Genomic DNA, 23,550 nt, shown 5'->3' with positions numbered 1-23,550 from the left:
GGTTGGGTGGTTGATCTCCATCCTGACCTTTCTTATGACTTTGATTTTTCCTCTTCTGTTCTTGTTCATCTTTTCTCCTGCTCCATGAAGCTCTCGGCACCCTGTCAGCGTCCCCATGTCCTGATCACCTTCTCAATGATTCAAACCCCCTCCTCTTTCACCTTTTCAGCAACAGTCAGCTCACGTGTTCGAGAGAGGCTTCTGGGCCATCACCCAGTGGAATTCGACCCTCTTCACACTCCCATCCTCCTCCAGCTCATCATCACCGCGAACCTCATCAATGTAAATCTTCCACCCCACCTCCTCCGCGACAATCTTCCTCGTCCGCTCCACCCCCCATCCACTCCAATGCATCGTCCCCTCTCGTCCCCCCAACCACGCCCCATCCGACACCCTCTCCACCTCCCCCGCCGCAAAGTTCATCAACACCCACCCTCCAGGTTTCAACCAGCCGTGAATCCGCTTCAGCATCGTCACCTGCTCGGTCCGGGGTAGGTGAAAGATGGAATACATGGCCAGCACGGCGTCGAGACTCTCCGGGGCAAAGTCGAGCTCCATCATATCACCTTCCTCGAGGGTCAGCGAGTCCGAAGCCGGGAGATGGCTTCTGGCGAGCGCGATCTGGGCCGAGGAGATGTCGTTGGCGGTAACAGTGGTGTTGGGACGAGCGGCGAGCAGTTGGGTGACGGGCACGCCGGCGCCGCAGCCCAGCTCGAGGATGTGGGCGGAGGGAGGTGGGGAGGTGGAGATGACCGGGGGGATGGTACGGGTTGTATGTGCGTCTGCATCTGAAGCTGTGGCTTCGCCGTCTAGCTGGTGAAGGAGTTTGGCGACGTAGGAGAGGCGGACTTTGTGGGTGTTTTGGGTCCAGGTGAAGTATTTGGGGGCGATGGCGTCGTAGGCCTTTTTGATATCGGCTTTGATCTGAGTGTGGTCCTCCATTTTTTTTTTCTTGGGATTCGGTGTCTTGCGTGAGATGGGTTCTTCTTTTGGTGAAGATGTGTAGGTGTATGTGTCTAGAGGAGGAGGATTTTGAATTGGGCGCAGTATCGATGGGTTCTCGAGGTCGGACTGGATGGGTCTCAAATGCAGGTGTAGAGTGGGAGATGTGTATCACTCGGGGGCAAGGCCGTATCCTTTATATGCTCCCGACTCTGGCTCTGACTCTTGACTCTGACTCTTTAGCCCCCTTGGCATAAACTTCCCCGCTGTACCTCTAGGCACCTGCAGAGATTCTCCTCGTCCTCCAGACTGGACAGACGGGAGGCCCTGCGGAGAAAGGAACTTCCCCACACTCCACAAATACCCACACACAACTGACTCAATCTGGATTCTTCGATGCTTGAATTTCATTTATTTCTTGACGTGACTCACAACAGCAGGAGGGGAGTTATACGAAAGCACTCTCCCACATGTTGTCTCTATCTGTCAGACCACCAATAACTTTGACAAAATGAAAAACCTAGAACCTGAATTAGGTATAGTATCGGTAGATACCCAAGGTACGATAAAGTACAGCACTCCAATTCCCATCAAGCGTACTTCTCACTACTCCCTACCCAAACCAGTCCCCGTCTTCCAGCCTGACTCAAAACGAAACCTTCGAAATCCACCTCCTTCGTCAATTCTGTACCTGATCAAGATCCATGTATTCCACAGAATGACACATTCATCTCAACAGAGAGCCATGCCGAGCTCCCTGATTCCAGACTCTATTTTCTTCCCTTTTTTTTTTCTTCCCCCGGTCAAAAAGTCGGTCGTGGACGTATTTTCACCATCTACATGTACATATGGACCAGTAGGAGATCGAGGAATCTTCAGGACGGGAGTTGGTCGAGATGTCCCGCGCCCGAGGTGCGGAATAGGTCTCCGACATCTATTGTACTAGGGAGATAATGAGTGAGGTCACGGTTTCGTGGTTACATAATGTTGCGGCGGGACCTCCTAAGGAAATGTCTGGAACCTTGTGGATATTTAGATAAGACTGGACTGTACTGCGATAATGCTCGGTATTGGGAAGTAGTGCGAAGACGGTGTAGCCTACTATAGTAGTTCTTCACCATCGGTCTGGGGGTCAAGGTGTAGTATGAGATTAAGGGTTATGCGGAGGGGGTGGGTGGTCATTCGATTTACGAGTATTACCTACAGGGCTGTAGCTTCCAAGCTAGTAGGTAAGAGTGTATTAGGTAGCATGATCATCAAATATGACCATGACCAGGCATCCGGACTGAAGTGAGAAAATGGAAAGAGTATGAATATCGTCAGATCATCCATGATGTCTATACCATGGCCAGGGATCGGCGTATCTCGTGGGTCCCGTCACGTCTAGCAAAAGGCCAGATCGACCCATCGGAGTACGGGTGGTCCACATACTTACGTCTCAACGACAAAATGAAGAGTGATTCGCACTTCGGGACATAATCAAAACGAACAAAAAAGAACAACACGCTTGCAAAGCCACCGGGGAGGGGGAGTTCCGATACAGTCCCGATGAAAACTCAAAAAAAAAAAGTCGACACGTGGTCCGTTGGTCATTGGGCGATGCGTGCCCGAAATCCCAGGAGACCGTAGATGCTGAGCCCATCCTTCAGACCTTCAGAGAGGGGTGTACAGGTCGGAGGACCGAGAGGTACATCCTCCAGCCTTCTCGCAATCAATGAAAATCATTCCGCCAAAGGGGGTGGAGGGTGGAGGGTAGATGGGCGGGGGGGTTGAGGCCTTACAGGCTTCAATCTACTCCCCGGTACCGACACCTTTCTTTTTGGGCTGGATATGCTTTTGACCCGCACGTGTGCTGTTCGATTTTGATTCGAGAGGGCTGCTCTCCCCGGGAGGGGGCGGCATTCGAGCAGTCACGATCTCGTGCTTTTCGGTAAGCAAGTTCTTCAGCCACCGGTTTTCCATCTCCAACTGCGCCACGCGGGCCTCAAGGGAGGCATTCTTCTCGGTGGTCTCCCGCACGGTGCGTTCAAGAACTTGTTCACGTTGCTTCTTTTTCATGCGGAAGCGGGCCGATGCGGCGGTGTTGCGGCGGCGACGATCTTCTTCAGCAGCCATCCGGACCCCTTCCTCCTGGTCGAGAGCGGCGGCGATTCGATCTCCCGGAATGGAAGTGGAGTATTTGATGTTGCCCATCTGGCCATTGGGGGGCGAGATGGACGAGGAGACATCCGAGGGGGTCAATGCTCCCGGGGCGTGCCCCAAGTCGTCCGGCGCGAATGATATGGGCGGATAGACCGAATGCGCCGGGTAGGGTATCATCTGGTCGGGTACAGAATAGTTGATCGATTTGTCGCCGACGGGACCTGAGGGATGGAGTAAGTGATCAAAGCTGCGAGGCATCATGGATGGATAAATCAAGCGAGGCATAGGCAGCGAGGGATGTAGAGATAATCTCAATCTTTCATGGGCAGCAACAGGCAAAGCCAATTGAGAGTTGGGAGTGAATCTCAGGCAGGCACGCTGTGGCCAGGTAGGAAAGCTAGGGCATGAAAGAGCTGGGATGCGCAAAGAACAGATGAACGCTCATGCTGAGGTGTCTCCCTCGCCCCGGGACCCTTCGAAGGGGACCGGATGAGTGAAATAAAAAAAGAACAATCATCCCTCATAAATGAAATTTGGGGGCAGAAGAAGACTGGACAACGGAGAGTCCCAGAGGCAGCAAGAAGGAAGAGACACAGGGAAGATGATCAGGCCAGTCGGCGTCATGTGTCCCTGCAAAGAGACTCCAGAGAGCAACATGGCAGATCAACTTTGGCAAAAGAGGGAATTCTCGGTGGTTCAATGGTCGGGGGCGCTGCGGGTTGTCATTTGCGCGCGGGATTGCGTGCTTGCGTTGGTCCAATCTGGGTGGGAACTCTCGTCTCATCTCCACACGCTCTCATGTCCGAAGAATCCGTGGGAGAAGAAGGGGAGGGGTGCAGCAGGAGCACGACGTCAAAATTGAAGAGTTTCGATGATCATCGGATTGCAGGCAAAACCCGGACAGCCGACGGCTGACATGGGTCATCGCATCCTCACACGCCACATTTGGTCAAATCTTGCAGTTTCCTTAATAGAGAGAAAAAAAAAAAGAGAAAAAGAAAACTTGAGACTGGACATGGCAGATTCGATGAAGTCTGGAGAATGCTTGGAACCAGGGAATTGGCGCAATGGATGCGATCCTCGCACTCGTGCAGCTTTGCCATTTAGGGACTGACTGCCGACTACGGACTCGCGCGGAGTCGTCTTCATGATGGGGATCTGAACAGCACAGAGACCACCAGAGCCGACCATACATGAAGGGGCATCAGAGGAACGGTGCAATGAACGGGGTGTGGACATCCAGAGCCATGTCTAGGCGACTTTATCGGAACGGGGGAAGAGAGAAGCGGGTAGTGAATGGAGGGAATTTGGGATAAACTGGACACTTGGGCACATACCATGATACGGATAAGCTCGAAAGTCGAGTGAGCTCCTCTCATCTTCGATACTGTCGTAGGAGCTGACGGAGAGACCGCCCATGCCCTCCGTCTGATCAAAGTCCACATTCACACTGCCGTATGGGACCAGCCCAGGGTCGGTGTCCAACGAATAGTTCCGCGCCGCCTTGGCTGCGGCATTGGTATGCGAGAGAAGAAAGTTGAAGTTTTCCAGCTTATCCAGAGCAGGTCCCGAAGGAAAGGGTGGCAGTTCTTCAGGCATGATGAACAGAGAAGTGGGAACAACCCGGAGGGACTATGTCAAGGGAAGAGGATGGGAATAAATGATGCAAAGCGGCAGCCAGGAACACGAGTCAGATTTGCGCCCACGACCGTGGCGCCTAGGGCGGAGCAAGCCAAATAAGATGATGTGAGTGTAATGACCGGTGCCGGTCCTGGCAATGGGAAACTGAGAGATTGAGCGTGAGATGGGGCGGTCCGTCAATTCCTAGACAAGCCCCCAACAGGTGCGTGTTTGAAGAAGAGAAGAGCTTTGATCCCGACCGAAGGTTGAAAGCACAAGATCCTCCTTCCACTGTAGCCCTGGATCGGAGGAGGAGAGACGAACTAGAAACGATGCCGGAGCGACTGGAAAACAAGAGGCCAGGCTAGACTAGCCGATGCGCGCAACGTTGCCCCCCCTTGGAGAACTGAAAACCCGCAGTTGATATCCACAACAATTGCAGACCTCAATGAGAGATTGATCAAGATGGCATTCCACAAAGGGATGGATGCTTAGGAGAAATCAATGCTGAGGGTGGGAGAGGAGGAAAACGAGGATGATGATGACACGGGTGAAGCGATAGGATACAGCGGGTTGCGCCTCGAACGGCTTCCAGGGACATCAAGTCTGCCCCCACAGTCGCATGTACTCGCCACGTACTACCACCACGAGGACCGCAACGAGACCACCGATCAGCGGTCAGGCGATAATATTATGTCCCCGCGATTCCAGCTAGAGGGTGTTTCGAGGCAGTTTAGCCGTAGCCAAACTACCCGTGCAATGAGGAGGAACAGCAAAGGGTCTAATTACGAGATCAACACGAATCACGCATGGAGGTGACCGATGATCCAGGAAGAGTGAAAGGGCACAACCGTAGCGCGGGTCGTGACGGGTCTCGGACCAGTCGGAAATTAAAAAACAAAAACTAGAAGCCACGAAGCAGCGTGGAGGGGAATTGTGGAGGGAGGGGGGACAATGGAGAGGAGAGGAGAAGACGAATCGAGGAGGTTGGAGGAAGCTCTTGGAGGATGAAGGTTGGAAGCTTACCTATGGATGATGGACTGGAACCGGCAGATAGGAGGAGTCCGCAGTGACCGAGCGGAGAGCTGAGGAAGCTGGGTAGCGCATCACTGACTGCGAATTTACTGAGGTACAACGCGAATACATCGTGACGAGCACTGTCACTGATCTTCTACGTTGTCATCGTGACCCGAGATGGCTACCGCAGTCAGTGCCCCCGCCCCCATCTCGTTGCCGCTACTTATTTACAGATATCTGATCCGATCCAACGACTTCGACATGGAACGGTCGGGCGGTGGACGACATCAATGGATTGTTTCCAGTCCCTCGACACCAGCAGGTGGAAGGAACCAGGCCACAAGCTGATGGCTATTCCGTTGGAGGATTTACCGACATCCGATCCTCCACACGAGTCCGCATCAAATGATTCCAATCGCCTCTTTTCTGCTTCCGCCGGCCGCAGCGCTTTCTCCCAGTGACCTCGTGTCGACCTCGGGCGAGCTCGCGTCTGCGAGGTGCGGGCGACAGTGTGGTGTGTCGAACGAGATCGATGAGGTGATGGAAAGCGGTCGCTCCGCCTTTTGGATTTCCACCCAGTCCATCGACTCCAGACTTGTGGTCCTCCAGATGCACGCACCATGACATGCCCCATCCCCAGTGGACAGAACGGCCGACCTAAGCAGGTCGCGCGGATGATCTGATCTGATGGAGAAATGTCGTGATCGCATCATCTAATTGGCCCACTGCACCATCCAGCCCTCCTAGACGGCAATCTTGACCGCTCTGGGGAAGGAGGATGACTTTTGTGGAAAATCCTGACCGAAGATCAAAAAGAAAAGGGAAAAAAAAGGAAAGAAAAAAAAACGGAAAGGAGAATGAAGGGAATTCAGTGTACAGGACAGAACGAGTCACTGTAGGCAACTTGCTGTAAGCCTGAGTCTCTCGTCATGTGCTGTAAAGTTCACTTCATGTCTTGTGTTCCATCCATTGATGATGGATTCCTGGGCGGCAATTGCGAGCTTTCCGCTGCATACCACGACCTCCGTGCCGCGGATGGTTGGCTGGAATCAAACCTGAGCAAGGCTGCTCCATCTGCAGCGCTGGCAGCCCTAGAGGGGACCTCGGCCTTGGATTGATCATTCCAGACCACCGCCACAGGAGGCTGCGCTACCACCACAGAGTAAGGCAGGTTGACAGATGTGGGGTGGAAGGCCTGAGGCAAAATCATCAAATCAGTGGCCAAGCGTAAGCTTGCCAAGTACCGATTGAGCATTGTGTTTAGGCAATTGCCAGCAGAGACCATCTCAGAGCCTCTTCAGAAACCCTCTCCCATCAAATTCACGTCCAGTGCACCGCTACACATGCTCTATCTCAGACTCGAGAGGGAGCTCTGGTGGCCTCGGAGTCGCTCATCAATCGGCGAATTGAGTGCCGAAAGACCGATTGCCCGACGGAGCCCAGCGAATCCGCCACCCGATTCTCAATTCCGACCTGCGCAAATGTCTGCAACATTCAACCTACTCTCTTCTTTAATGGCCTTGGCGCCTTGCAGAGACTTAGAAAGAGGCGCTTTGTCGTGTGTGTGTGCATCCTGCGCCTATAAGCCGTTCCTCAAAGTCAGGGACACGCCGGCCCGCCCTTGAGGGCCTAAAGGAAGGAACCAGGAAGCCCAAAGAAAAAAGAAAACGAAAAAGCAAAGAAACTTCTTCGGGGCGGCGGAAAAAAAAAGAGAGAGAGCAGAACAGAAAGTAACGAGAGCAAGACCGAAGCGCCCTCAGTGAAAAGGGAAGTCTTGGCATGATCCGTTGCGGTTGCAATTTTCGGGGCTCATGCACGGCGCGATGAGGCAGACATTTGGCAGAAACCCCGACCATGACATGAGGATGGGCGATGACAACTTCATCCACCACATGGCCAATACCAACAAAGCCGGACCCTTCGACGGGCCAATACGAGACCAACGGGTGAGTCGTGGTGCGCTTTTGCTTCCCCAAGACAAATGATTTTCCAGTGCCACCCGCAGGGTCCCGCTCGTGCCCAGAGTGGGTTGGGTGCTTGGATCAGCAGCATCGCCGAGATGGAGACGGACCCGGTGCTCCTGGGATCAAATGCTGACCTCATAGCTAGACCTGTGGAATCTGCCATCGCGATACGATACTGTCAGGACGCAGCGCGTCCGCGTGTGTCCAGTGTATGGCAAGGCAATCGCGGGGAAACGACAGATCTCCCGCGGCATCGACTAGGTGAGAATGTCCGGATTTACGGCTACCCATGCGCGCAGTGCCCCTTCAGTCACCTCTAGGCCATAAGTGACGGGAGCTTTTCTGGTCCTCATTTTGCAATAGGGCGAGGCTAATTTGGCGTTCAAGGAGTGAATATGCAGCCTCTTTAAAGGAGCGTTTGTCGCGAATTGAGTCTCTTTTGAAGACGGCCGGCATCTTGCATGACGGGGATATCAACTCTGATGACCCGTCGCCTGATGAATACGAGTCGTCGGACGAGGAGACTGGAGAAGACGTCGAAGCAGGGGAAGATATCTTCCCGCCATCACAGCCTGGAGCGAGAGATGAGTCAAACGACCCTTTCGCCTCATCCACGTCTTCTCCGGACGCTCAGTCATTCCCCCGGTCAGGCGGCGTGGAAGTCGCCCCTATCTTCAGATCCCACGAGCGTGATGATCCCCGCTATTTCGGTAAGTCCACTTACCTGCTCCCATCGTCCATGTCATCTTGTGGAATCCTGGTCATTGATGAGGAACCAGGCCGCTCGTGCTCGCTGTCGTTGCTGTCCCGAGGCGGCATCGAATGGATCAAAAGCAAAACGGGAGATGTCAGCTTTCTGAAGGTCTTGACTACTGATACGTCTCACGACGATCCATGGACACAATGGCGACCTGATGTATTCCATGACCTCTTCGCTTCCAAGGTCTACAAGCCACTCCCGCCCAGGTCGGAGGTCTTTTCTCTCATCAAAGAGTACTTCAGAACCGGAAATCGACTGTGTCCAATATTTGACGAAGAATCGTTCATGGCGATGGTGGAGTGGCAGTATACGCAGCAGACTTGCGACGATGCGGCCCGGTGGGCCAGTATTAACATGGTTGTCAGTCTGGCTTACGAGTTTCGATTCTCCAAAAGCGCAAAACCCGAAAAGGATCGAGAGAAGGCTCGCCTTTACTTCAAAAACGCCATGTCCGTCTTTACGGAGCTGGCTCTGCGTCGGACAGATCTCTTGAGCGTGCAAGCGCTCGTATGCATGGTCGGTTCTCTTCCTTCCCATCGTCTGTTTTTGTGCCAGGGCTTGATTCTGATATCCTCGACAGGCTTTCTTCCTGCGAGGAGATACCGACCCTCAATCAGTCTTGCCGTTCGTGACAGCAGCGATGCGTTCGTGTCAAAGGATGGGTCTTCACCGAGATGTGCCTCGGCCTGACCTCAGCCCCATTGAACGAGAACAACGGCGACGAGTGTTTTGGGTGGCTTTCACGATCGATCAAAGGTCAGTGGGTCTTCAAATTACATCTGACATCAAGGACCACTTTTCCACGGTTTCTGTTCCCTGCAAAACAGATCAGTATCGTGGCACTAGGGACTAACACCTGTGAATAGCACGTGCCTCCGCGCCGGAAACCCTCCAACTCAGCATCCTGATGATTTTGACGTACCGCTTCCAAGCGAGCTCAACGAAGGGCGCAATGGAACTTCTCCGACCGACATTCCCTTTTTTCGTCAGTTGTGCCGCATGTCGGTGATCAAAAGTCGTATCTTCTGCCAACTTTATTCGGCAAAGGCACTGCTCAGATCTCCCTCGGAGATTTATCAGTCCGTTCATGAACTTGATTTAGAACTCGCCGCATGGAGGAAAGATTTCCCTTCCCACGAGAACTCGTGGCAACCTACATCTCAAGCGAATCCTCTGGTTGGGTTTGGGACTATTGCTCTCGACTTTGTTTACTACAATGCTTTGATGATGACCCATCGAATCCCTATCCTGCTCAATTATCTAATCGTCGACCGCGGGCACCCAAGCGAGATCGAGACCGTCGACAAGGCACGAACAGCCAAGTCAATGATCATTTGCGCCAACGCTTCCAGAGAGACATTGAAGATGGTGAACAACATGTCCTGGGGAGATGTTGCATGGATATGGTACGCTTACCATACACATTTTTTGCCCATCATTTTGGTCCGATCTATTCTGACAAGTGCCCAATCTTTTCACAGGTCCTTTTTAGACTATGTTTTTTTGGCAGCAGCAACAATTTTCTCCACCATCATCCGTGATACTCGCTCCTCCCAAGTCAGAGAAGACTTGCAGTCCCTGAGAATGGCCGCGACATTTTTCGCAACCCTATCGCAACCAAGCGACGGCCCTTCCCAATACGCCGAGTTCATGAGCCGGATGAGTGCAAACCTTGAGCGAATCGCCAGGGGCGCCATTGAGAAGGATGAAAAGCGAGCGCGAGGTCCAGAAGATCGGGATGGAGAGTCCGTGATCCCGGGCTCAAAAAGACACAACCACAACTTCTCCAAAGTAATAGGCAAGAATCGACACCGATCATCTCGTCCTCGGCCATCGGGGAAGGCCACGGCCAACGGCGGCGAGAATCCGTCCACGCACGCTGTCAACCCCGCCTCCAGCATCCCAACAATGCCAACAGCATCAGTGGCGACGCTTCCGACGTATCCTCGGTCCACGGGATTCAGTATCCCGGGTGCTTTAGATGGTCTTCCGCCGGTCAATGCCGATGGTTATGTCGTGCCTGTTAGTCCGAGCCCGAGCCCGAGCCCGAGCCTAAAAATTTCCACAACTCTCCCGAGGCCTCAGCTCTCTCAACCTCAAGGTCTTGATTATGGCATGAATTCTCTAGCTGCGTTCGCTCAACCCACCGCTCCTGAAACAATATTGGACGCCACGCAGCCAATTTGGCCAGTTGGGCAGGAAAATTTGATCTACAATACGACCAACTCGCCCACAGTTGACAACCAGCAATCTCCATTATCTTCCAACAGCGGTACTCCGGGCACAGCCATGTTTCCGGCATCCTGGGAAGTACCTCTCACAGCAGACTGGCAATTTGGTGATGACTTTTGGTCAGGACTCTTTCCCAACGAAACCGTCGCTGCTTCTGCGCAAACAGGCGGTGGTGACATTCCCATACTTTCAGCCGAGTCTTTTTTTGATATGCCAAGAGGTGGTGTGGTGAGCCCATCTGGTCCTGTCGAGGGGTATACAAGTTCACAGATGCCCTATAACACGTATATGTCTTCTCGGGCAGGAGAGAATCGAGGGCCATTTACTTAAGGAATGTGAATTTAGAGCTTTATTCCCCATCAATCAATTCGACCTCCTCGTAAGCAAAAAGAGCTTGGTCAGAATCTCCCTGGTCTGCCTGCATCGGGACTTGCTTACGGATTAATGTGACGGACAATTTGAGTTGATATCCAATTCCCTCGGCACATACCAGCACGCCCTAGGTAGATAAAAGCCTGGGTGCTGCAGATCTAGATAGTAGCCTCCACATATACAGGTATCTGAAATAGGTATCTCTTGCCCTTCCAGCCTTGCAATTGCAGGTTCCACAAAAAAATTCACATCGTTTCGTCCATCGGGTCAAACCTATGTAGCGGGATTACCTATTACCCAAAAAGCGAAGGATTTCGATCACTGTGCAAGTGTAGAAGAAACACGGCGGCCTTGGGTTCATTGGACGGAACCTACTGACAAGCTCGCTCGCTCACACTCGCAGTAAATAAATAACCCCACTCCATTGTCACATATCCAAGCAATTCCAACTCCAATTTCAACTCTACTTCCAGACCGTAAGATTTCCAACAAGCCTTCCTGGCCCAGGTTCAAAGATGAATGTGAAAAAGAAATTATTAATTCCAAAAAATACTGAATCATGACGCTTTCGTTAAAAGACAGACTCTGTCAGGCTCTGCACTGCCTGCAACCACGTCCCGTTCCCGAGAGACATCCCGCCGTCTTTGAGGATTCCTTTGTTAAGAATGCTCTGCATTTCTTTCCCTGAGAGACCAGACTCGTTGGCGGCACCGAAACCATAGACTTTTGTAGCGACGACGTCAATGTCAAAGTCGAGTGATCCGATCGAGCCCACTTCCTTGATCTGGGTATCGATTCGGGTGCGAATAGTGAAGTCCACATCGACGCGCTTCGCGGCACTTTCTCGCCCCGTAGTTTTCTTACGATCTGACCCGGAAGATTTCATCGTTTGGTCGAGGAGGGTGCAGCGAGCGCGTAAGAATGGAAAGGCTGCGGTCGGTTCAGAGAGGGTTAGGCGCGTGAGACCACAGAAATCAAGCATGCGAGCTTCCTTCTCGAGACTGTCAGTTCGATCCCAGGCGCTGGAAATGAACTTGAGAAGCTGTTTTGGAGTGACGGCAGACAGCTGGATAGCGGCAAGGTGCTGCCGTAAAGATTGCAGGACTAGAGACGCAACCGGGGACACTGCCGTGGCTTTGACAAAGTTCAATTCTACTGTCTGCTCGGCCGTTTCGGCACCGGCCTTCCTTGCGGCAAAGACGCTCGGGCAAAATTCGAGGTTCAACTGCTGCCGGTATACCATGCTCAGCCGTGACGCGATAATTGACTTCGCCGAAGCCGAGGCCGAAAGAATTGACCAGCCAGTCTGCTGCTCCATCTTTTGCACCGAAGCCTTCAGCTCGCGTATGTCCCGGGCAATCCAGCCGCGACACTCTTCCTTGACCCGCTCCGCTTCTTGAATTTGAGCCAGGTACTGGTTACGTCTTTCATTTCCATCTTCAATGATGGTGGATTTCTCCTGCGCCTCGGCCTGCAACTCTTCAAGTTCTCGCTTCTTCGCTGCTATCTCTTCCTCAACAGACAAAAGGGTTTTACGTGCACCTTGCAGCTCATCTTGGTCGCAGTTCTCCATCTCCTCGATGCGTTGCTGTAGGCTCTCTGCCTCCCCCTGAAGAGAGGCGTGCTTTTCCACTAATGGAGGCACTGTGCCGTTGAGTAGTGTCTCTCGCTTAGACAAGATCTCATCATCTGCTTTCATGTCCTTCACGTGTCGGTGCAGCCCTTCCTTCAGGCCATCGAGAAGCTTCATGCGCCACTCGTACCACGTAGCTTTGCTTAGGAGACGAGCGTGCGTTTTCACATTGCGGAATTGGTTGTCCATGATGACCCGAATATCAGGTGGAGCGTTCATATATTCACGGAAGAGAGGCGGATTGTCGGCGTATGTCTCAGATTCGATAGATCGAATCACTTGGCGACCCTCTGAGATATAGGACTTCAATTCACGGCAGGACTAGACAATCCCGAGTTAGTCATATGCTCCTGTTTATGGTACTGCCGTAGCTGTTGATGTACTTACGTGTTGGTATAGCTCCAGCATAGGTACCGTGCAGAAACCAGCGGCGACGCGATCATCAAAAGTGATTGCACCTTGTTTGGCCTTGCTCTCTAGTGAGGCTCTGCTCAATCTCTTAGTGGCGCTGCCCGGTGCAGTTGTATGTCGTCTTTTCGTGGTAGTCAGTTCCATGAAGTGAATATTGGTCATGTTGAGGAAATCTTGAAGCTGAATGGGCTCTACGCTCTCGGCTCCATCAGAATCATCGGCGTCGTTCTCTCCTTGTTCTTGATTCGGCACTTGAGGGTCGGAAGCAAGACGCAAAGCGTCGATTCCCCTCTTCAAGGGCGTCGTTCCATCATCAACACTGGCCGTTGGCTCGTGTGTCGGAGTGGTGCTGCCTTTGAGCGGAGAAGAGCTTTGCACTCTCCGAAGTGGAGATTGACCTGTCCGGCCATCTGCACTCTGGTAGCTTGGAGGAGGCAGTCGCACACTTTTGACTGGACTCACAGAATGACCGCGCAGTCGCTTGGGTGAATTATCGGTCTCCTCTTCGTCAGAATCCAGTTCAGCCGGACGCTTGCCCAGCAGTCCACGGGCGGCGCCAACATGCAGGCTTTTCCGGCTGCCAACCTTGCCTTTCTTAGGAGTCATTCGAGAAATGAGCTCTTTCAAGCTTGAAGTAGGATCATTGGTTATGTTATCGTTCGAAGATGCATTTCCGTCCTGTTTGAGCTCTTCCTGTTTCCGCTCCCGTTCCTCGTCTTCCTGCATTTTGAGGGGATCCTCGAAACGCACTCCACCAGGGCGAACTCTTTCTTGAGGGATGAATTGCGGCGTCTTCTCACCAAGTGATAATCGTTTATCAAGAAGTGCTGCGACTCGTGGTGATCCAAGGCCTTCTTTGTCAATGCCTACACCAGAGGCACGGCGCCCCTCGCGTGGTTGAAGAACAATACGAGGAGTCGATTGGCCCGTGGAGACGTCTTGCTCAAAGATACTCAGTCGAGGTGAGTTCTGGTTCAGGGCAGATTTTTTGATTTCTGGCTTGAACAGCTTCTTAGGAGAGGCGCTCCGGTACACAACATTGGCAGAGGGTGGGGTTTTGCTGGGCGTGGTTGGTCGGGCTTGCGGAGTCAGCTCTTGCGAGGGCGTGGATGGTCTCTCAGAGAGTATTGGCTGATATGATGCGGGTTCTGGGGTTTTCGAGGCCCTAATTATTGAAGATCTCCTCGACGAGCGTCGCGCTTTAACGCTTGCTAAGCTAGGGCTGCCGCTCTCTGAAGCAATTGTCGCAATTTGCAGCAATGGAGGCGATGCAGCGACAGCTTGTGTCGGAGATTGCTGCGTGGTATTGTCTCCAAACGGCGAACTTCCCAACTGGCCAGATTCGGCCTCGAGCTCCATGATTCTCTTGGCCTTCGCCTTGTCGGGAGTTTCTAACCCAGATGACAGAATACCCCCGACAGCACCAGTCATGTCCATCTCTTTGTCGGAGTCATCGTCGGAAAGCAGGTCCTGGTCTGTAGTCGAGTGGTTTGAGTTGGGGAGTACAGACTCATCCCGCTGTACGTGGGGTGGTTGGCTTTTACTCAGGACACCACCAACAACCGAAGTGAATTCCATCGTCATCTCTTCGTTCTCATCTTCGAGGTTGGATCGTTGTGCAGGTGACTGCGCAGGAGCAATGCCACCTACCATGGTCGTCATTTCCATAGTTTGATCACCGTAATTTGTTTCCTGTCCAAAAGATTTGCGGCTGGCAGCGCTTGACCGGCGACCTAGAGGTCTTCCAAGGATACCACCGACAACATTTGTCACATCCATACTCAGCTCCTCATCCACATCATCGTCCATCGTGTCATCCGAGGGAAGGGCGTCAAAGGCCGCAACAGGCTTATCAGGATTAGCGATATCTTGATCATGCCGAGCACTCAAGTCATCCCAGTCGAAGCTCTGCCTTTGACCCTTCTTTATCCAGGGCTGGAAAGCACCGGTGATTTCTTGGTCAACTATTTCCATCGAAACTTCACCCGTTTCTTCGATCCCTCGGGTACCAGCTTCTTCAGCGGCACGACGCAACGCATCGTTGAGTCGGGCACTGGAAGTAGAGCTAGATGAAACATTTGATTGCAGAGATGCAGAAGACCGAGCCGTCATATCATCCATGCTCATGGCAGTGCTATCGGCATCAAATCCGTCCTCGGATTCGGCGGAATCTTCATCCTCAATTTCTTCGGCAACACTATGGATTCCAGTATCTTCACTCACTGCAGAGCTTCCGCTGAAAGGGCTCGAAGATAAAGGCTGAGGCATGTCATCGCCCACGTCGGGGATTGAATTACTCCTCATTTGCTGAAGTTCTTGCTCCCGCACGGGTGAGAACCCAAATTCCGATTCGACATCGTCTGGAGAAGATGGTTGTTCTGCACTATGTGATGAAGCGGAGTTTTCATCTTGTTGTCTTGCAGCCGTAGATGCCCGCCGCGTTGAATTCGACGTTGACGATGAAGTTGCATCTTCAGGTATCTCGATGACGTTCCAGGTATGAAGAGTCGCCTCAGGGGCGAACGAAACACGGCGGTTGGCTATGATAGCAATTTAGCCTCGTATAGTGTTGGAGATGATATCAAAGTACCTACCCATTGACTTTCGCCGGGCCTCTCGCTTTTCGAGGATCGTCTGGCGTTCGCGTTCCCGACGCTCCTTCTCATCGCGCTCTTTTGTTGCGGCCATTTCGTCACGAATGAGTGATGTCGCATTGAATGTATCAAATGGGGTGTTGAGTTGCCTATTATCTGTACTTGTAGGTTGCGCTGGTGTTGAGAAATCAATAGGTAGATCTTGGTTTGCCTTTTGATCGCTATCTTTGTTGGTGGCATGGGTTGGCGCGTCGCGGGAGGTAGTTCGCCGGCGGGTTTCCTCGAACGAAGGAATATTTCGTACTGGTGACACAGGTACCGTGGGTTTTAAGATAGACTTCAAGGGAAACGATGCAGTCGACTGCAATACAGTCAGTGAGGTCGTAGCTCAAAGAGTGAATGATACAAGCGTGAGATTGACCTTCCGACGGTTACCGTTAGAGTGTTGTAGAGCATCTAGTCCTCCTGGTCCAAGACTCTTGCTACGAGACTTTTTTTCCTTTGAGCTAGCCCTGGCATTTGTACCAGACGATGTCGCGATGTCGGTTGTCGCATTCTCCTTGTCCAGAGTAGACGTCATTCTAGACCGCGGAACATGAGCAAGAGAGCGGCGCGAGCGAGGCCGTGTCACGGCAGCATCTTGTCGAGTAGACATATTTGCCGCATCAATGTAAGTCTATAGACACAATCGGTCAAACATGTGACAATCGCTAAGCGGACAAGCCTGGCTCAAATAACACAGTCGCAATCTAATCGATCGCATCGCATACACGGCTACGCGTCCCCGCAAATCCGCGGCGCGTTCAATATCACGTGATTATACAGGATGTAAGCAAACGGCAAGCCCTAACCCGCACCTGAACTAGTCCCAAATTGGACTAGCGCTCACACACACAAGAATCCGCCGCCTTTAGCGAATCTTTCTCATTCTCGAAGTCCTATCCCGAGATCCGTAACGCCAACCTTCCATCCAGCTCGACAACGCTTCCTCGTCGACACACACCGCAACCATGGCGACCGAGTTGACCGTCCAGTCCGAGCGCGCTTACCAGAAGCAGCCTCACATCTTCCAGAACTCGAAGACTCAGGCCAAGTCCAAGAAGGCTGGTCAGACCCGCCGCTGGTACAAGGAGGTTGGTCTGGGTTTCCGTACTCCCAAGACCGCCATTGAGGGCACCTACATCGGTATGAACAACTCGCGACACTCGAAACCCGGCAATTGGCACACTTTTCGACAGCTGTGGATAGATTTTCGTGGAAGGCGGAATTCGCGATATCAAGCACCCTGTGGAGCGATCTACCCCCGAGAAATGCGAAACAACGTGATTCATCGTTTGCGAAGATATTGTGAACGTGAAACCTTTTTTTGGCTATCTCAGGGTGGTCTCAACATTGGCATTTCGTGACTCCCGATGATCAATCCACGGTCGTCGAAAAATTTTCCTCTACGCGCCGAATTCATTCATCCGTCGTCACTCCGCTAACAGTTCGATCTGTACAGACAAGAAGTGCCCCTTCACCGGTCTCGTTTCCATCCGTGGCCGTATCCTGACCGGCCGTGTTGTGTCCACCAAGATGCACCGCACCATCGTCATCCGCCGTGAATACCTCCACTACGTCCCCAAGTACAACCGTTACGAGAAGCGCCACAAGAACCTGGCTGCTCACGTTTCCCCCGCTTTCCGTGTTGAGGAGGGTGACTGGGTCACCGTCGGCCAGTGCCGTCCTCTCTCCAAGACTGTACGTGTTTCCGTCGATCTCGCCCTTTACAGCACCGCTCGGTCAAATCTTGATTCTTTTTGCTCGGAAACCATGAGCGATGTGCTTCCTCAGCCAGCCAGTTTGCGGTTTTGATTGATCAATCTTGACTGATAATTCCTCGTTTTACAGGTCCGCTTCAACGTGCTCCGCGTTCTGCCCCGCACTGGCAAGGCTGTCAAGTCTTTCAACAAGTTCTAAGCGTTCTATTGATCTGGGTGCCCTGGATGGGTAAAACGGCGAAGGAAGCGGTTTGAACTGGATATAAAGGGAATTTCTTGGACGGTGTCGGGATAGTTTATGAGTTTCCATGTCCCAGATACCTTGCTGAAGAATGTGTATCCACACAAAAAGCAAAAATATTTCAACCATTCCCCTGCCGCGGAAGCCGTACGTCGACGCCATTTAATGGCGCTCTTCTGAATTCTCGATCATCCAATTGCAGGGACGCCTGTCGAAATAATTATTCCCCTCTCCGTTGTTCTTGATATCAAAGACATCGTCAACCAACGCTTTTGCACTTATCTTGCCTCGATCCTTGCGTACTCCAGCATCTGGACTCTAAAATAAGTGGCAAATGCCGCATGGACTTTACCTATACACGTATTCTGCGAACCAGGACCGTAAGTACGTAGGGAATGATATGAACGTAATGGCTGCTGATTGGTCACATATTTCATGGTTTTCAAGCCGTCTGGCATCCTACCATGTCTCGTCGCGAGTTAGAAATACCGATTCAAGCTGTAATAACCGACAGGTCAAGAGCGCAGGAAGTGTAGTGTTCTAAACCAAAGACATGTTCATAAGGCTAAAATCTAGATACGTCCAGCTGGCAGGAGATAAGGTGTAAGTCATCTGCTCGTACCATGACTACCTAGATAGACTAATTCCATTGCTTCGCCCACCTTCTGGCTTTTCACTCCAACCCATTCTAGGTCGGCCAAGTCCACTGACTAGACCTATCGGAGATATAATCGGTAAATCATCGAGTTGTTTCGGCCCCGTCATTGAACTAGCCGAGATCGTAGGCACATTCTACAGGATCATCTTGTAGTTTGACTCGCTTTCTGAAAGGATATCAGGCCCCAGTCCATCTCAACTGGTATGGAAATGCTACTATGTGGCTATCTGCGCCGCATCATCTGATGCAACTTACTGCGAAGGTATCACCCGGTCGGGAGGATTTCGCGAGGCGATTGGTCCATTCTAGACTGGACGTATCGAGCATCACCACTACGGCAGCTTTTCGATAAGCAGGCATATCTACCTAACAACGCTTCTTGCAGGGTTGATTCAATAGCGATGTGTCTGACCTGCAGCCTCGATATTGGGGCCTTAAAATCATTTTCCAAGTTGCTGGTCTATATGTTTGGGTGGAACTAACGGAGGGTTTGAATCGTTGTCCTTGGGAAGCTCGTGATGTCACAAGAAACTGCTGGAAACTACCTATGGCCCGCTAGCTCTGAGCTTCTTAATCAAGGGGCTGCTTGCTAGTTGTAAATATAGAGGTGAACATCAATTACGGGCATAGACACGATGGCCGCGTTTTGCCCGAATACCTGAGGACCCCCGCCACTGCCCCTTCCGCCGCCTGAAGATGGATCTTTAAGCCACTAAGGTCAAACATGACAAGAAGGAGTGGCGCCTGACAGTAGCTAGGTACCTACCTACTGCACTGGTTTAGCCTCGAGTTGAACTTTACCTTATGCTGGACGGGTGGGCTATCCAGGGCATACAGTTCAACACTACCCAAGAAGTTATGCTAGGATCTTGGCGGCTTTTGAGTAGCGCTGGACTTTTGATCTTCAGCACTACCCCAAAAATAAAATATTGATCATACTTATTACTACCACTAGTTACTTGCTTTAGCTGGTCAAGCCGCGAGTCATTAACCAAGTTCAAAAGTCTGGTCTTTTACTATATGGTTTAAGATCACTTATGTGAGATAAAATCTTTTGGGTAGTGCTGAAGATCGGAAGTCCAGCACTACCCAAATTGAAGCTGCTAAGAGACTGGCGTACTTTCTGGGTAGTGATTTGATGAGCTGTAACCTGGGCTATCTATTTTACCAATTAAACCTGGTGGTCCCGTATTCCACCTGTGGAATGGGTCAGCATTGCAGGAAGCTGGGGGTACCCATCGGCAGATGTGAAGTAAAGCAATTTGTTAAGGTTGTGGTCTCTGTGGAAGACTGGAGGCCAGTTATCATATGAAATAGATTATTCTATGCAATTTCAAGCCTCGGAAATTGCTTCACGTGTGTGTAATAAAAGCCTTTAGACCTGACTCCCGATGAGGAGTTGGTGTGGTGAGATGATTCTGGCGGGCATTGATCGATTATTTATTTTGGGACTCTTTCCGGTTCCATTGATAAGTAACCATTAACCTAGGCTTGAAAGTACCAGACACTTTGGTCCTGAATCGAGCTCGAAAAAATCTAGGTTGTCTCAAATCGGGATTGAAGTCGAGAGAAGAGACCAACAGACTTCTTTTTAGATATCTCACCCAGATTGCTTGAAAAAAAATCAAGTCTGTAAACATTTGGCGCGATTAGGATATGAGACCCGTTCTATAATAGACTGTTGTTGGTATGCACAAGGAGCCGATCCTCGTGCGGAAGAGGGGCGCTATACCTGATCGGGTGATTTGGAGCCCGACGTCAAAGCTCCGCCAAGTGGCCGTTCTCCTTGAGATCACCAGAGTCACTAGCCCTACCTATCCTTACCTCTGAACTCTTATAATAAGGTCTCAAGGCATTGATTTTTATTTTAAGAACCGAACGAGCTTCTCAGATTGCCCCCATTTCCTCGCCTTTTCTTCTCCGACAACCGCCAGCCTGCTTCCACTACTCTCCCGCCATGTCCGCATGAGCCACGCCTCCGTATCTTGCCTGCTCGAGTGATGACCGAAAGCCCTTTGCCGAAGACCACCTACCCATAGCCATATCTGAAGCGATTCACTGAGTTTGCTCGCGTTGCTTGCTCTTCTTACCACGGAATTCCTTGAATGATACAGAACTTCCCCTAAGTCCCGCTGGCCCCGACAGGATCGGGTCACATCACACGTCTTCACAACAATGACGAATTTCGAGAAGTCGGTAAAAGGGGCGACCAAACTCAAGGTGAGTGAATAAAAATTGAAGAAATAAAACTCCAGATGGTTGCAAACAGTGACAAATACCGACCCCATAGCTCGCGGCTCCCAAATCCAAATACGTCGAAACCATCTTGGTCGCCACGCATACCGGAGAAGCAGGTGTTGCAGAGATCTTTCGTACCCTTCAACATAGACTGCACGACTCAGCATGGACAATTGTGTTCAAAGCATTGATCATTGTCCATCTCATGATCCGGGAGGGACAGCAGGATGCCGCACTGGCGTATCTGTCTGAGCACCCACAGAAAATTGCGCCGAGCAATTTCTCAGAAGGTAGGGACCTCTAGACTCAAAAACAATTGGAGATGGACACACCAACTAAAGTTATATATAGCGCAGTCTCAAGGACACAATATCCGGCGGTATGCCGAATATTTGATGACGCGCGCCAAAGCTTTCGACGCGACAAAGACAGATTATGTGCGCAGCGGACCTGGGCGCCTCAAGCGACTTAGTGTGGACAAAGGTCTGCTACGAGAAACCGAGGTTGTACAACGACAAATACGTGCGTTATTGCGATGCGACGTTAGTACCGCTTCTGTCCCGATCCTTGGCGCAATAGCTTACACGCAAGGCAGCTTTTGACGGACGAGCCAGAGAATGAGATTAGTTTGACGGCGTTTCGTCTTCTCACACTGGATCTTTTAACGCTTTACTCTGTGATGAATGAGGGAACGATTAATGTCCTGGGTATGAAGGCACATCTCCACCGACCCGAAACCATGACCATGTAAACTAACGGTCCGCAGAACACTACTTCGAAATGTCCAGGCCGGACAGTGAACGTGCATTGGGAATCTACAAGACATTCACGAAACAGACGGAGGAGGTGGTGCAATTCCTGGGAGTCGCTCGACACTTTCAGTCTGCCACTCGATTAGAGATTCCCAAACTCAAGCATGCTTCTACCGACTTGACACGCCTCCTCGAGGACGACTTGAACGACCCCGACTTTGATCTACGAAGGCGAGAATACTTGGCCGGTAAGGGAATCAAGAAAGATGGGAATGCCCCGGTCTCTGGCGCCGACTCTGCCTTTGCCGACTCGTTCCTTGGCCAAGCGAAGGCTGCGCCCCATGTACAGCCCGAAACGCAAAAGACGGCGCCGGCAGATTTGATTGACTTCTTTGACTCGATTGAGCAAAACCAACAGCCAATGGCCCAGGCGGCTGGGATGCCGTATCAGCAAGCCGCTGTGCAACCGCCGCCACCTCAACAGGCCTTTTATCCCCAACAGACTGGGTTTGTTCAGCAACCTCCAGTGCCCACCGGATACAGCCAGCATAACCCATTCGTCCCCAGTGGTCCTCAGCCAACTGCCGGGAATCCCTTTGGACAGCCGCAGTCTACACCTCAGCCTCTCCAGTCGATGCCTACCGGGGCAGGGTTCGGTGGTTATACGCCACAGCCACACTCCTATGGGTTCCAATCGCAACTCGCCCCAATTCCTCAGGACACAGTTCCTGTATTCCCGCAGCAGATGCAGCAGACGGTGCAGTCGTCCCCGCCCCAGCCTTTGCAACCGCAGCAGACTGGGACCAACCCGTTCCGTCAATCCATCCTCAATAACCCTACGGGTGCTGCCGCGCCCCCGGCTGCTCCACTGCAGCGGCAGAACACCAATCCCTTCGCTCGACGTCTGTCCATGGCCCAGCCAAATGGAGCTCCGGGACTCGCTGAGCCGATGCCACAAGTGCCTCCAGTCCCGCAGGCAGCACCGGCACTTCAGCCTCAGCGTACAGGCACCAATCCTTTTGCGCGGAGTTCGTCCGTGCCTCCGCCTCCTCATGCGGGTCTTCAGCCTCCAGCCGCGGCTCCTTTGCGACCGAACCCCACCGGGAGTACCAACCCGTTCCGTCAGAGTCAATTCATCAATCAGCAGACCGGCCAAGGATGGCAGACTGGACAGAATGGCACCATGGGTGGATATGAACAATTGGATACGGTCCCTGTCTTCCCCCGGCCCGGTGTGGCCTAGGTGTGTGGTGGGAGGGGGTGCGTCGGGCGGGCGGTCGCCTCGTGGTCATTTGTGGTCCAGTCTTTCCATTTTGCTATCATTACCCTCTTCTTTGTTACGATCTCTTCCCTGTCCACTCTTTTCGATCCCGTCTCAGCTTCTCCATCTCCTCCCATGTTTATCTGTGAGTGTTGAGCCCTGCATCCCTGCGCTGCTGGCCGATGACTTTGGGACGGAGGCTCGGGTGCGCTTTTCTATAAAATCTTGCCGCGTATACTCGCGGAGTTGTGAGGGCGTCCTCGACCCCAGATTGTACCGCAGTCGGTACAATTTTAGCTTGTAATTAGACAATTTCCTGCATAGGACCCCGTCGCTCGATCGACTGTTGGGCATGAAAAGTATGGGACAAGTAACCCTATTACGCGAGTATCGGCGTTCAGCCCCGGAGCATGTGTCGATCAGTCGAGATGACTCTCATGGCCTCCATCTCATTGAATGCTGCAATCCCAATCTTGTCGAGACCAGCGACATCATTGATGAGTGGGGAGGTGGCATGAGAGACTTGTGTGCCAGTAGTACCACGCACTGCGTGCCCTTCATCGCGCGGACGGGTCTTTTCAGTTTGCAAATGAGGATTTGCATGAGCGCCGCAGAGAACGGAATCTCTGGACCCGAGATTCCGGCCGGGTGTCGACGACCTCCGAGATGGAACCAGCCCGGCCGCATAGACTTTACCGTCCTTTCCTTATTTTCCACGCCTCTCCACCTTGTTTCCTTGTTCTCGCTGAGTTTCCAGAGACTTGCACAGAGTCCCAGTCGGTTGAGACTCGAAATGGCTTCATCTGTTTCACTGATCATGAGAGAAAGAAAAAAATCAAAATCAAAAATCAAAAAGAAAAACAAATTCTGAACAACTTACGAACTTGTCAAACTTTGCAACGGAAGACACCAAAATTGATCACCAGCTCCGAGCGGATCCAGAGGTGATCCAG

General features: G+C 52.0%; 8 protein-coding genes across 8 annotated transcripts; 4 read left to right on the top strand and 4 right to left on the bottom strand.

Moving 5' to 3' along the window:
- Positions 1 to 180: 180 nt before the first annotated feature.
- POX_b02743 (uncharacterized protein) lies at positions 181 to 942 on the bottom strand (the record flags this gene model as incomplete). Its single annotated transcript, XM_050111653.1, has 1 exon — positions 181 to 942. The coding sequence occupies one exon, from the start codon at positions 940 to 942 to the stop codon at positions 181 to 183; it is 762 nt and encodes a 253-aa protein (XP_049971999.1).
- A 1,791-nt stretch (positions 943 to 2,733) lies between these two features.
- POX_b02742 (Regulatory protein cys-3) lies at positions 2,734 to 4,683 on the bottom strand (the record flags this gene model as incomplete). Its single annotated transcript, XM_050111652.1, has 2 exons — positions 2,734 to 3,305; positions 4,422 to 4,683. The coding sequence occupies 2 exons, from the start codon at positions 4,681 to 4,683 to the stop codon at positions 2,734 to 2,736; spliced, it is 834 nt and encodes a 277-aa protein (XP_049971998.1).
- A 1,981-nt stretch (positions 4,684 to 6,664) lies between these two features.
- POX_b02741 (uncharacterized protein) lies at positions 6,665 to 6,976 on the bottom strand (the record flags this gene model as incomplete). The annotated part of the gene is made up of 1 exon (XM_050111651.1): positions 6,665 to 6,976. The coding sequence occupies one exon, from the start codon at positions 6,974 to 6,976 to the stop codon at positions 6,665 to 6,667; it is 312 nt and encodes a 103-aa protein (XP_049971997.1).
- Positions 6,977 to 7,544: 568 nt separating this feature from the next.
- On the top strand, positions 7,545 to 11,007 carry POX_b02740 (uncharacterized protein; the record flags this gene model as incomplete). Its single annotated transcript, XM_050111650.1, has 6 exons — positions 7,545 to 7,667; positions 7,715 to 7,946; positions 8,087 to 8,952; positions 9,026 to 9,201; positions 9,312 to 9,851; positions 9,927 to 11,007. The coding sequence occupies 6 exons, from the start codon at positions 7,545 to 7,547 to the stop codon at positions 11,005 to 11,007; spliced, it is 3,018 nt and encodes a 1,005-aa protein (XP_049971996.1).
- A 613-nt stretch (positions 11,008 to 11,620) lies between these two features.
- POX_b02739 (uncharacterized protein) lies at positions 11,621 to 16,342 on the bottom strand (the record flags this gene model as incomplete). Its single annotated transcript, XM_050111649.1, has 4 exons — positions 11,621 to 13,003; positions 13,070 to 15,633; positions 15,688 to 16,048; positions 16,109 to 16,342. 4 exons carry the CDS (start codon positions 16,340 to 16,342, stop codon positions 11,621 to 11,623), a joined length of 4,542 nt encoding a protein of 1,513 aa, XP_049971995.1.
- Positions 16,343 to 16,697: 355 nt separating this feature from the next.
- POX_b02738 (40S ribosomal protein S11-A) lies at positions 16,698 to 17,646 on the top strand (the record flags this gene model as incomplete). Its single annotated transcript, XM_050111648.1, has 3 exons — positions 16,698 to 16,872; positions 17,189 to 17,427; positions 17,578 to 17,646. The coding sequence occupies 3 exons, from the start codon at positions 16,698 to 16,700 to the stop codon at positions 17,644 to 17,646; spliced, it is 483 nt and encodes a 160-aa protein (XP_049971994.1).
- A 2,875-nt stretch (positions 17,647 to 20,521) lies between these two features.
- Positions 20,522 to 22,579, top strand: POX_b02737 (uncharacterized protein; the record flags this gene model as incomplete). Its single annotated transcript, XM_050111647.1, has 5 exons — positions 20,522 to 20,566; positions 20,637 to 20,874; positions 20,936 to 21,126; positions 21,180 to 21,291; positions 21,351 to 22,579. 5 exons carry the CDS (start codon positions 20,522 to 20,524, stop codon positions 22,577 to 22,579), a joined length of 1,815 nt encoding a protein of 604 aa, XP_049971993.1.
- A 379-nt stretch (positions 22,580 to 22,958) lies between these two features.
- On the top strand, positions 22,959 to 23,468 carry POX_b02736 (uncharacterized protein; the record flags this gene model as incomplete). Its single annotated transcript, XM_050111646.1, has 1 exon — positions 22,959 to 23,468. The coding sequence occupies one exon, from the start codon at positions 22,959 to 22,961 to the stop codon at positions 23,466 to 23,468; it is 510 nt and encodes a 169-aa protein (XP_049971992.1).
- Positions 23,469 to 23,550: the final 82 nt, after the last annotated feature.

Source organism: Penicillium oxalicum, chromosome II, assembly GCF_001723175.1.
Source record: "Penicillium oxalicum strain HP7-1 chromosome II, whole genome shotgun sequence".
Taxonomy (NCBI): domain Eukaryota; kingdom Fungi; phylum Ascomycota; class Eurotiomycetes; order Eurotiales; family Aspergillaceae; genus Penicillium; species Penicillium oxalicum.
The sequence above is the reverse complement of the archived record's forward strand: the minus strand, read 5'-3'. Positions and strand labels throughout refer to the sequence as shown.